General features: G+C 35.8%; 1 protein-coding gene across 5 annotated transcripts; it reads right to left on the bottom strand.

Annotated features, from left to right (window-relative positions):
- Window positions 1–285: 285 nt before the first annotated feature.
- Window positions 286–13,239, bottom strand: LOC135201711 (zinc finger SWIM domain-containing protein 7-like). 5 transcript variants are annotated; one of them, XR_010311592.1, is made up of 5 exons: window positions 13,096–13,239; window positions 10,589–10,760; window positions 9,599–9,977; window positions 7,470–7,696; window positions 286–2,855 (listed from the first exon to the last, which is right to left on the bottom strand). XR_010311592.1 is itself a non-coding variant. In XM_064230878.1 (3 exons), the coding sequence occupies exons 2-3, from the start codon at window positions 10,751–10,753 to the stop codon at window positions 9,729–9,731; spliced, it is 414 nt and encodes a 137-aa protein (XP_064086948.1). In that variant the 5' UTR covers window positions 10,754–10,760; window positions 13,096–13,239; the 3' UTR covers window positions 9,403–9,728. The 5 variants fall into 5 exon arrangements, 1 of the variants encoding a protein (XP_064086948.1); XR_010311593.1 differs by having other exon boundaries at window positions 7,495–7,696; XR_010311594.1 differs by lacking the exon at window positions 7,470–7,696.
- Window positions 13,240–13,481: the final 242 nt, after the last annotated feature.

Raw genomic sequence — 13,481 nt, 5'->3', positions numbered from 1 at the left:
ACAAGTCTTCAAGTCCTGTCATTAAATGGTTGCATTTGAATATAATTTGGTTGCTTTGCAAAGTATGTGAAAAGTACAAGAGATACTCGTCTTTTTTGCTGAAACTTTTATTTACATACATTTAAACCATAAGATTTTGTGCCTGGTATTACAATTTATTATCATAGTTGTAGGTTATCATCTTTTGAAAATCTAATTCTGTCATGTTTTTTTTTTTACTATCTAACTTTTTTTTTTTTTTTGGGGGGGGGGGGGTGTGGGGGGGGGGGGGGGGGGGGGGGGGGGGGGAGGGAGCAAAATAAGCTTTTATTTTAGTAACTTTTATTCTTGTACACATAAAATACAATTTTTGCAACACTACAGTACTGTAATTCTTAATTTTGAATTCAATATGATCTTTATATGTTACTGTGGTACATTGCAGCTTCCACTTTAGAGATTTCAGCCTAGATCTTATCTTTACCTTTTGTTGAACCAACCTGTAAAATCTAAGTGGTCTGTTATTATTGGTAATATCGCCCAGAACTAGTACTATATTAGAATAAAATAATTGTGGACATCCCTATTTCTATGAAACAAAGGCAAGGGGTCAATGTTTTGTTGTCTTGCTGAAAGCTTCCAGAGTTTATTATGAGAAACATTGGTTTGGTGACAAAGTGCCTTTGATATTCATATACAAATATTGTATATTATATTTGTTCATTTGTATATTATAATTTTATGAAAATGGACTTTATTTTGCGATAGGTTAGATTATTTGGCACAAAGTATTAGTCAGCTCCATATTCTTATCTAGATGCTAGTGACAGTATATCTCTAGTTATAACAAATTACAGAACAGAACGGTCAGTTTTGTATTCTGATTTAGTATGTTTGATATCGAGATGCTTTCCAGGCTTTTGTCTGGCTCTTGTTCAGAACAGCTTTTGTCTTTATTCAAGACATAAGCTAAGTTGTACTTGTCTATTGCATGAGAATCTTTTGGAACATCTAGAGAAAAGTTTGGAAAGACAGATTGCAGGCAGTGGGTTTCTATTACAGTTTCAAGTTGTAGTGGAATTATCTCCTCAACATTACCTCGGTTATAGTCGGTAGTCTTCCTGCGATGTATCTCTGTTCGTATGTCAAGGTAAGAAATTATTAAGCTGGGTAAAACAGTTGAATCCTTGGTAGTAAGCTTGCTTATTCAGCAAGCAAGAGAAAGGCCATCAGAATCATCTAGGGCTGTGTACCCAAAGACCAGCTTCTCCTGACCACACAGTCTCCATTTGCAACAGGATATAGTTTCAGTTCTAACCCTTGGCAAAGTATAGATCATTCGGAGAAACTGACCTTGCTGAACCTACTTTATAAGCACCACCAGAAGGTCATTGCAGTGCTGATAGTTCTTGAAGTAAACTTGTTAGGTAAGCCCAAGTTGCTTAGGAAGTGTATGTGACCTTAGCTGTGAATTAATGCACTCCATAATCTATCCTTTACAGATATGAGTGGTGAACTTGGTAGAGCCATATGGAGCAAATCCTGGAACTCTTCATTTATAATTCACCGTTACATGTGGTACCATCAGCCAGAAACTAGCTTTATCCTGTCAGGTGTGCTTGGCTTCTCCATCTGCAGTTATCCTCTGATCAGGGAGGAGACACCTGGTTCATGTCTTGTGCTTCAGCACCTCTGCTTTTAATCTGCCAAAAGGTTACATTTATTCAATGGGTTGATGATATCTGTGGCACCATTATGCTTCACGCAGTATTGAAATTCAACGAAACCATCAGGACCTTGAAAGGTCAATGTACGCACTCTAGAAGAATAGTATAGTCCTAAGCAAGACGTTTTGGCAACATTGGTAGAATGTAAGACAAATTGCTCATATGCCTCATCTATATCTCTGCTGGACACTGGTAACACCTAATTAGAACAGAAAAATACATTCATAATACTGGATGCAAAACCAGCAACAATTCCAGTAAGTATTTTCATATGAATATTAATCTATAAAATTATTCCTCAACACTCAGTTTACTTGCAGAGTACAGTTGTTAACTATGGCTGAAGAGAGAAAGAGACCTCGGTTTCATCTCATTGGAGGCAACAAATATATGGTTTTACTCTGGTTTTGCAACTGCATTTTGTTTTTGTCAACTGGTTCAGTACACTGTGGTCTCCTCATTGTCTACCCAGTCACTAGTGACCACTTGCAGTCATGTCCCTCCTGGTCATTTGTTTTAGTCCTCTAATTCTAATGTTTTTACTTTTGCCTTGGATGATGATCTAGTTGACTGCAATTGTCTTGGATGATGTTCTCCTGGTTAACTGGCAATTGTGGCTTATGTCCATCCCCCTTCCAAGGGTAGTCTGAAACGTTACATTATCTGAGTCCTCATAGTTGAGAATTGTCATCTCAGACTGGCACCCAATTACTCATTCATTATGATACATTAATGGTTCATCTGCTAGTTGTCTTGACCACTAACTCACCTGTTGAGAGTACGTACTGATTCATCACAAACATCTCCTCCTAGACCTTTGGTGCTTGGGTGGTTTCATAGTAGGCCTAGCACTAAGGATAGTGTGTTGTCTGCACCATTTAAAGATGAGAACCCATCTCAGCTCTTGCATAAGGTCTTCAGCTGTCACTCAGAGTTTAGAGATCTGGATAAATCACCTTTGAGCTTCCTATAACCAATTCCTTAGTGGCTGTCTTTGAGGTTCCTTTTGCTTTGTCTTCAGGGCCACTGGCTTAACATTGCTTTCCATTGCCATGGCAGTCTTCCCCGAAAAAACCATTGCTTTCCATTGCCGTAGTGGTCTTCCCAGGGGAGACACCCTTCACTCCTGGTTTACTCCATGGACTGCTCCTGCAATAGATATACTAATATTATATAAGCTGATGGATCTTTTTTGATCGAGCTGTGGATGTAGCCTGTAACCTCATATTTTGAACAGGATTTGCTTGTGCGCTTTATATTTGTTAGGCCTTTTACCCGTAGACAAATGTGACTGTGAAGAGGGATGGGTAAGACTTAAGTTTTGTTTCTTTGTTTGTTTGAACGGTGTTTTTACATTGCATGGAACCAGTGGTTATCCAGCAACAGGACCAACGGCTTTACAACTAAAGTTTTCATTCCTGACCTTTGTGCTTTAGAATTTCTGATCCTTGAGTAGGGGGAAAACCTTCAATTATGGTGTTATCGGAGTCTTTTGGTATACCAAGTCAGCTTTTCAATCCTAGTTGATCTGCCAGCTGCTTTCTTTGTTTGGTCAGTGCCCTACCAGCTGCTTTCTTCCTGTGGTCAGTACCAGACAAACCCTTTGATCTGCAGTCATCTACCCAGCTTTCGTATTCCTACCAGAGACCTAAGAATGATAATACATGTCCTGCATCTTGAGATTCTCCATCAGACTAAAGCAGCTCTCCATCAGACTAATGCAATCTATGTGTTACGTACACAACTGACAGGTCTTAGCATCCTCAGTGGGCGAGTAGTGGAAGCACCTGGACATACTTTTGCCGCTGACACCATTTAGGCCTTTATGCACCCATCCCCTCCACAACCTATGGTGAAATCATCACAGATGCTGTTGCTGACTAGTCATTTGATTCATTTTGAAGCAGCTGGTTCCCTGTAGTCTGTTCAACAAACTCTTTCCACCTTCAAAGCCATTTTGTTGGTAATAAGCCACCATACTGCATTTATGGAAACATCATAGAGCTTAAGCACTGGCAAGATGTGCAGAAATGGATCTGTTGAATTTTCATGGAAAACATTGTGATCACCTATGGAACATTAGAAGTGCATCTTGGAGTTGTCTGTCACCTTCCTGGGCCTTAGTCATTCAGGAGTGCCTTGTCGAACTGCCATGTTGAGATTTACTTGCAGAACCAGGGAGGTACAATATTCAAGTCTCTTTCCTGGTAGGGGAGGTTTTTGCCTAAGCAGAGGAGCACTATTTCCTCATTGTATCAGTTTACGATTTATTGACATACTTTTACAGGAGCAGTCAAACCTTTCTCTTGGTATTGCTCTTCAATAGGAAGTCTGCAAGACACTCTTGCTAGATGTGGGGAAAGTCCTTATTAGATATCTTAGTCACGTTGTTGAGTGGCAGACTGTTAACCCTTAAACGCCGACTGGACGTATTTTACGTCGAAATTTTTTCTCTCGGGTGCCGACATACAAAAGTTTTTTTAAAAATTCGCGGAAAAATACTTTTAGGCCTACCAGCCGAAAACTCTTGAATCACGCGCCTAGGGGGATGCTGGGAGTTCACGGATCAAGGTGTTGTTTTGTTTACAATCAATACGCAGGTGCGCAAGTGCGAATTTCTTTCTTGCCGCACTAAAAAGTATCTGTGACACATCTCGGAAATTATTTCGTCACTTTGACATAATTTTTGTACCATTGTAAATTAGCCGTTACATGAAGTATTATATATGAAAATGTGCGCATTTTTATGTAGAATACAACAATAAAATACTCATGATTGTAGCTTTTATCAGTTTTGAGATATTTTCATATAAATAACGATAATTGCCAAAATTTTAACCTTCGGTCAACTTTGACTCTACCGAAATGGTCGAAAAACGCAATTGCAAGCTAAAACGCTTATATTCTAGTAATATTCAATCATTTACCTTCATTTTGCAACTAATTGGAAGTCTCTAGCACAATATTTCGATTTATGGTGAATTTTTGAAAAAACTTTTTCCTTACGTCCGCACAGTAACTCTTCCGAAAAAAATCATACATGCGATTGTGGTAATGTTTGCACCATTTTTAAAATTAGCCGTTATATAAAGTTTTATATATGGAAATGTGCGCAATTTCATGCACAATACAACTAAAAACAACCCATGGTTGTAGCTTTTATCAGTTTTGAGATATTTTCATATAAATAACGATAATTGCCAAAATTTCAACCTTTGGTCAACTTTGACTCTACCGAAATGGTCGAAAAACGCAATTGTAAGCTAAAATGCTTATATTCTAGTAATATTCAAGCATTTACCTTCATTTTGCAACAAATTGGAAGTCTCTAGCACAATATTTCGATTTATGGTGAATTTCTGAAAAAAATAACATTTTCTTTACGTCCGCGCGGTAACTCTTCCGAAAAAATCATACGTGCGATTGTGGTAATGTTTGCACCATTTTAAATTAGCCATTACATAAAGTTTTTAATATGAAAATGTGCGCAATTCCATGTAGAATACAACAAAAAATAATTGAAGGTTGTAGCTTTTCTCATTTTTGAAATATTTGCATATAAATCACGATAAATAGAAAAAAACACGTTCGGTCAACTTTGACTCTACCGAAATGGTAGAAAAATGCAATTGTAAGCTAAAACTCTTACAGTCTAGTAATATTCAGTCATTTATCTTCATCTTGAAACAAATTCGAAGTCTCTAGCAAAATATTTAGATTTATGGTGAATTTTAAAAAAAAATCTTTCCTTCCCTCCGCGCGCGGATTCTCCGCCACAAATCTCCGAAATACGTATGTACCATTCTCGGAATATTTGCTCCGTTTCATATTAGGCATTTCATAGAGTTTTATATATGAAAATGTGCGCAATTTTATGTAGAATAAAACGAAAAATATTTGAAGGTTGTAGCTTTTCTTATTTCCGAAATAATTGCATATAAAAATATATATATAAAAAAATTCGACATTCGGTCAACTTTAACTCGTCAAATATGGTCGAAAACTGCAATTGTAAGCTAATACTCTTACAGTATAGTAATATTCAATCATTTGTCTTCATTTTGAAAGTAATTGGAAGTCTCTAGGACAATATTTAGAATTATGGTGAATTTTTGAAAAAAATATTTGTTTACGTCTGCGCGTTACGAATTCATGCATTATTTTGTGATAATATTTTCTCTGTGTTGCTTTGATCGTTTTACAATGTGTTATATACCAAAATGATTGCAATTTAGTGTACATTACAACGAAACAAAAGTAACTTGTTACCTTTAACCGTTTTGCGCACAGCGCGATTTGAATACAATTATATATGAAATTAAGTTTTTGCGCTCATATATTGCATTATTTATATATATGATAATGATAATTTTTTTCATTTCTGATGGTTGCATACTAAACTTCAGGCAATGAAAAAAAAGGAGCCAAAAATGAACTCTTAATCTTGAAAACTAAGCGCGCTGTGATTTTTTGAAAAAAATATTTTTTCCGCTTCCGCGCTCACTCCGAAACCCCTCCGACACACGGGAGACAAATTTTTTTCACCGCTCCGGCGTAAGAGGGTTAATGTCTGCTCTTCACAGACATTTTACATACAATTATTCCCTTTATAGCCAAGTTATTTTTGTGCACTTCCTGTTTTAATTCCTTCCTAGTTTAAGTTTCATTTATATTTTTTTTCATTATTTTCTGTTTTTCCATGTCTTGCAGTTCCTGGGCATTTTGTGATGTCTTTTAACATTTTGTATATAGTACCATACAAAAACCATCTACATGGCATATTTCCCATTTTTCTTTTCATGCTTTTCTGGCTCTTGATATTAAATCTGTTCTTCTCCAGTCCACTCTTCCATCTTTTAAAATTGCATCTCTAATTATTCTGTCACTGCCTTTTCCGGGTCCAACATTGTGCATCAGTTGTGAGAATATGATGTTATGGTGGGAAATTGATATAGTTGGTTGCTGCTTAAAGATTGCACTTGTAGTCATAACAAAAACTATTAAGTCGTGACAGGACTTTCCTCCCTGGAAATGTGAACGTTGTTGCAAGTAACTGTAGAATGCACTCTAGGTCCGTAAAATGGATTAAGCCATTGGCTTACATGATTGAGCATTAATTGCTCTTACTTGGTGCCTTACTCTTCTGTCTAGATCAGGATGCAGGGATGACAGTTCTGTTAATTTGTTTTTAAAATCCATTGGTACCTTCCAGTCGCAAGCTTCCTTTCAGCTGAAATGTTGCTGTAGGCCAGATGTAATTAGGATTGTTAACAGGAGTGAGCTTGCTTGTGTGTAGCTAATGAGTCTCATGTCGAAATATAAGCCTTGACAATAGTATTTCAATGACAAGATAAACAATAAATTGCTTGGTATTTAATGCAAATTAAAATAAATGGTTACCAGTCTTCCCAAAGTTTCATGGCAAGTTGTCTTCCAGCTAGTTTTTTTTTTATTGGCAATACTGTTAATAAAGTTTGTACTTTTTTTTTAATCACTTGTGTTTCAGTATCCAACACTTTTTCAGTTTAATGAAACTTCATAATTTTACTGAATCTTCCAATTACTCAGTAAGGAAAAGAACTAAAATTTAAAATAATAAAAATTCAATGCTAACAGATTTATCACATGCAATACTGCGTACATATTTCATTTACGAGATAAATTTACCCTTTAAGTGAGACCTGTTTTTAATTAATTATTTTATAAGGAAACCATACTATTAAAGTCCCAGTGTCTCAACAAGTAATACATATATTACCATACCTTAAGGAAAAATGAGGGAATATACCTTGAGTCATACTGCCATACATAACTTATATCTACCCCTTTTACATCACAGGAGTGCAGTCAACCAGGTAGAATGGTACTGCTAATAGGGTCATGATGTGTATAATAGTTCCAAAGGGATCGGCAATTCCAAGAACAAATTTATTTAGAGGTCATCTGGAAATTTACAGTATTGCATCCACTAAAGAAGACCTATTTGAAACCTGGGGGAAAACGAGAACTGGTGTAAATGATTTATTATTTATTGATGATATTCGTATGCTCTCACAGGGCAAAAAAATGACAAATCTTTTGTTAAGACTGAAGGGTTGTTCGTGTATGAACAATGTTAACTTTAAGCACAAGCTTCTGTACAACAGAGCTTGTATTTGAAAAAGAAAAGGAGTCAATTTGAAAATATACAACCCTTTCATAGGTCATTCCAATACAGATGAATAATAACTAAAATAACTGAACAAAATCAAGGTCTCTCAACTCAAACTAAGAGGCCCCAGTACATACATTACGACAGCCCTAGGCTTGAATACAAGCAGCACAGGCAAGAAAGGGAGTGCCTCAAAGATGACCCCACAGTCACAAATGGTAGTGCACATACGTTAATAAAACAATTACCCACTATAGTACAGTTTTTTGTTTGAGGGATAAGGCAGCACCCTAAGAAATGGGCTTAATAGAAACAAAAGGCTGTTCCATAATTTACTATGCGTACTACGTGGCCACAGGATATGTTGAAAGGTAAATTTAAGTTTACTTCCTAGCTAGGCAGACCTAACCTTGAAATCAAGAATGGAGAATTCTATACTATAGTTCACGGAGATTCAAAACCATTAAACTATTTGGAAAGGAACCTCCAGATGTTGTTCCACCAAAGTCAAGGATGTAGTAAACTGGATCAGAACTGTTTCGGGATAAAAATTACCTCTAATCCAACAAGCTAGCTTGACATCATTACTCGGATGCCTGTGGCAATTGAAAAACTGTAAAATCAACTGTAACTGGTGCAGATGAATGATTAATAAGGACCTAATGAACTAGGTCTGCTAATTAATTGGGAGAAGTCCATTGTAAACTGGCAAAGGAGAATTCTTTTTACAAGATCCTTCTGTCAAAAAGGATGGCTTAGCCTTATGTCAAGGATCAATTGACTGCAAATAATTTCCTCTAAAGGGAGTTTACTTAATGCGGAACATAGCTTTTCAGGGAATGTGTGGGGAGTAGCTTGGTTTCTCTAAATGTAAACCAAATGTAAGTGACCGTTAAATACAGCACTTCACTTCACAAACCAGGACCTCGTGACAAGAAATTATGCATGGTAAGGAGCTGTAAACAAGATGGCAAACCAGGATTGCAACTGACAAGATAAACTATACAAACTAAACAGTAATATACAAGATGATAAAGCCTGTAAGGGAAAGAAACAGGCCACAAGGTAACAAACCTTCAACCTCTGGGTCTGAGGCCTAGATGGTGTAATCCTTCTCATTTACTAAATACTTAACCCAAGCTCTCTCTGTTCCAGTATGGATGTGTCCCCTGCCCCACACACAGTCGTGCAGCCCCTGTGCTGAGCTAAAATAAGTTTCTCAAAATTGAATGAAAAACAAGAATATAGGTAATGATTCTTCAATTTGCCTCCACAAACTGAGGGGTAAAAAGGGTAGTGAATCGAGCTCCTTGCCTATACATATAAAAACATCAGCCTGCCTTTATGTATAAAAACATCAGGTAGGTAGTGCATAAAGCTGTTATAACAGTGACCTACTCACTAATGAAACTCACTACAATTTTTATTTAATGAATGGATGCTGAAACCCCAAAAATAAACAACTGCACACTTTAATACTCAAAAGACTTTTGTAATAAGGCAATTTTATAACCATAAAACGGGGTGAAAATAATGGATGGTGGGTAATGAAATTATTTAGCACTGTTATTCTCAAGTCTACTTTTGATAATATAAGATTACATCATGCCAAGTTAGTACAACAATTATTATAATTTAATAATAATAATCTACAGAAAAACAAAGCTAACAATGGATCTTAAAACTCAAAGGCTGTTTTGAGAAACTAAGTTTAAATTTCCTTCTTTTATAAAAATCTTACCTGGCTGTGAAAAAGTGAAGTTCAATGAACCTTATGGGCAAGTAATGAGCCTATGAAAATAGTCCTATAAAAATAATCTCTTGGTATGGCTTCAATTTATAAAAATGGTCTCTCTTGGTATGGCTTTAAGTTACTCAAAGTTCTCTAAAATATCCTTCAAATGTTCATCAGACACTTTCTTTTTGGTTATTACCCCCATGGCTGATGAAAGCCAAGCAGCGAGGACATGCTTACACATTGTTTCCTTTTTCTTGATGACTTGGTACTTGAATGCTGGGCACTGGCAAAACACAGAATAAGGTAGGCAATAATAAGGGGTATCAAGTCTTCCTGTCACTTGAAATATGTATCGTCCACTTGTTGATATTATTTTTGTAACCTGTGGGTTAAAAAATCATAAAATACACAAAACAATGCTGGTGTCTTAAAATAATGTGACTAGAAACATGAATTTGCAAATAGGCTGGAGGAAGTACTTTCAATGAGCACTTCATGTACATGTAATGAAATGTTTGAGATATTGAAAATTAGCTAAAATTTGTAGGGTACTGGGTAATCTCTACAGGAACTACAAAAAATATTTAAAATACACATTCAATTCCCTAAAGAGTTGGTTTTATGACAATACAAATTAGCTTATGGTTAAACTTGCCTTTAATGATAGTGACCAACTTTCATAAAAATTCCTGAATGAAACAGAGGGATGGGTACAGAATTAGATAAAATGTAAAAATCACACTTCCCCGTGTCATTACCGGAAAAGGTCTTTTAATCAGAAATCATTGGTGCAAAATACTCCCTATTTTCCATCTTTCAAGCAACACTTGAGAGCATTTTAAGGACAATGTTGAATGCAAACACCATTTATAGAAATACACTTTTTTTTCCTCAATTACCATTGCCTACCATCCCTTATCTCTCTGAAATAAAATTGCATAACCAGAACATCAATACATTTTCTTTATGTAAATCATTTCAATAATAATTTACCTTTTGACCATCAATGATTTTGAAAGCCTTCATTAAGGTATTGCCAAATATGCAGTACAGAGAGTTGAGGAGACCTTCAGAAAGCTGACCTTTGGAGTGATACTCTTGCCAAACGACGCTTATCAAGCCTCGAACCACTGATACGGTGTTGGGACAGTCGCTCATGTTGGCTCTGGAATAAGGTATAATAGTTTTACATATGTGAATTATGGTACTGCTAGTAATACTATGGATAAAAGTAATAGCAGTCCTTTTACAAATCTGAATTACTGTACTGCTAGTGAGAAATAATGTAAAAAACTACTAGAACCTGGTATCTGGAGAAAAGTAATAACAGTACTTTCATTGCTAGTAATACTAATGGAAAAATACTACCCGAACCTAATTGGTTCTGGAAAAAGTACTGTAATAGCAGTACTTTTTACAATTGTGAATTACTCCTAGTAATACTAATGGGAAAAAGGACAGCACTAGAACCTTAATAGAGGGGAGGCGAATGCAATCACGTAAGGAAACAACTGCTTATTGCTCCGAGCCAAATTATTATAGTCTGACAAACCCAGAAACTGCCATATGTCCCTCCATCCAAACCCTCTTATTAACAGTGCATGAAAATTATTTTTACTAGAATTTCATAAAGCTACTTGACATATGAATATACTTAAAATGCTTTTTCAAGTGTATTTCAAATTACTACCTGCAAAGTAGTAAAAAACAAAAGGGATTAACCTATCATACCTGTGATAATTTTAATAACCTATGCCTAAAATATAATAACACTTGAAATAGAAAAACTGATTTGCCATAAAATGCTATAATGAGCTACCGTCACAAAAACTGCCTCAGAAATTACCTCCAAGTTTGCAAAAAAAAAAAAAAAAAAAAAAAAAAAAAAAAAAAACATATATAATGAGCCCTAAAATTGTACTTACAATATTTGATGGAATAACATTTTCTCAAAGAATTTATCATATGGTTAGAGCTATTTTGAAATTTTACCAAACTGGTTTTAGATCAAAGCTATGTTTGTGACATTATGCTACAGCACTGTAGCCAAAGAAAAAAGCTGGCAACTTGTTCAACAGGTTAGTCTGCACCAAGACACCAATTGAATTGGTAAAAAATACTGTACTTCCGACGAAATAGAACATTTAGCCCTATAATTTTTATTCTTTTAAATAGTTATGCTATCATATGATACTTAATTCCTTGCCACACTAAAATTCATTATCAGAAATATTTGAATGATAATTTTTTTTCTTCACTGGAAATAAAGAGGGGAAAATATATTAAATAACCTTCAGGTAAAGAATTGTCTGATCTATATGTAGTGAAAAGGAGACTAGGCAGATTTATGGCATTTTACGTTAGATCTAGATGTATGTACCGTCCATGCTAATAAAGTTTTCCATATCCATATTGTACCAATAAAGTTCATGTCATAATTTGACTTACGGGCTGCTTTATTTTGAGCAGGAGCCTCTACTGGCAAGACACCAACTTGATAAAAGACAAAAGAAGGTCGAACCCACTGTCCTACACTAGGTAAGGTTAGGGAAGGTAAGGGCCCGTCCACATGGTCGATCTATCCTCAATGTGATGTTAGAAGCGCAGATACAGCGGGAAAAGTTTCGACTTCCCAGCTTCTGACGTCACATTGAACAATTCAACAATGTGAATGGGGCCTAAGGCACTATTAGAATATGCGATACTCTTAAGAATGACGGCACTTTATGTCAAGTTGCGGGAGGTAGGCTAACCCAGTTCGGCAGGACCCAGTACCCTAGGAGAGGGGTAACGTTAGGTTATAGGTAAGGAAGGTAAGATTGGGTTAGGTATAGGTATCCATATAAATGGCCCCACACCATCTTCGTCCATTTATAAGACAAACATTTTAAGACATGAACCATCTAACTTTGCATAGTATATAAGCTTAGGCCTAGACTACAACTGCATTGCAATTGATGCAAATGCTATAGGCCCATGGTTAAAATAATTCCATACCTAGTAGTAACATAGGCTAGCTAATACCTAGGCTATGCATCTTTTTGAGACTACCTAACATTGCAAATCACGATGCTGAAAAAATTAACTGTAAATCCTAATTTTCTATATAAAATTAGGCCTAAGCGTGCCTATCTCGTCTTTAGTCTACCCTATTAATGTAGGTCTAGGTCTACTAGCTAGGTATATAACAAATTGCATGATTTGCAGCCACGGCTGACCATGACCGACTTTTAAGGTTTAAATGGCCAAGAGGAGATTACCTAGAAGCCATTACCACACAGGCTTAGGCCTAAATTAGTTTTTTTTTTAATCAAGGCATGAAGATATTTAGTATACAAAGTCCTTTTCGACGTGCCTGAACTGGTGACCTACATAGGTAGGCCTAAAAAAATCTGAACTCGAACTATATAAAACCGCAATATCATCGCTCTAAAGTTAATATAATATCGACATTATATATTAAATACACAAACAACATCCAATAAACAGATTTATCTTACGACTTTCTCGACTGTTTCGAGACGCACAACTTTCTAAATCGACCGCCATGGACCAATAACAAGAAGGCGAGTTCTTTTCGCCTTCGAGGAAACAAACCACTTCCTTTTTAACAAATTTTATTATCAAATGATCATTATTAAGTTTCATTCAATCATTTTGTCGTAATAACTATTACGACATTACTAAATGTGCTAGAGAAACAAATTACTTTGGATATATAACATTAAAGCAGGAGAATTTGTTCATATTCGGGTTCGAAAACATCGTCCTTAGTCATTCGTATCGCTCTAATTGTTTTATTTAATAATTGTTTTGCAGTTGTCCTATACATTATGTTATATGCCTGAAGGAACAACCTATTTTAATGTAATATCCTATTTTAATG

This window comes from Macrobrachium nipponense, chromosome 28 (genome assembly GCF_015104395.2).
Source record: "Macrobrachium nipponense isolate FS-2020 chromosome 28, ASM1510439v2, whole genome shotgun sequence".
Classification (NCBI taxonomy): domain Eukaryota; kingdom Metazoa; phylum Arthropoda; class Malacostraca; order Decapoda; family Palaemonidae; genus Macrobrachium; species Macrobrachium nipponense.
Note: the sequence above shows the minus strand (reverse complement) of the source record. Positions and strands in the feature narration are given on the sequence as shown.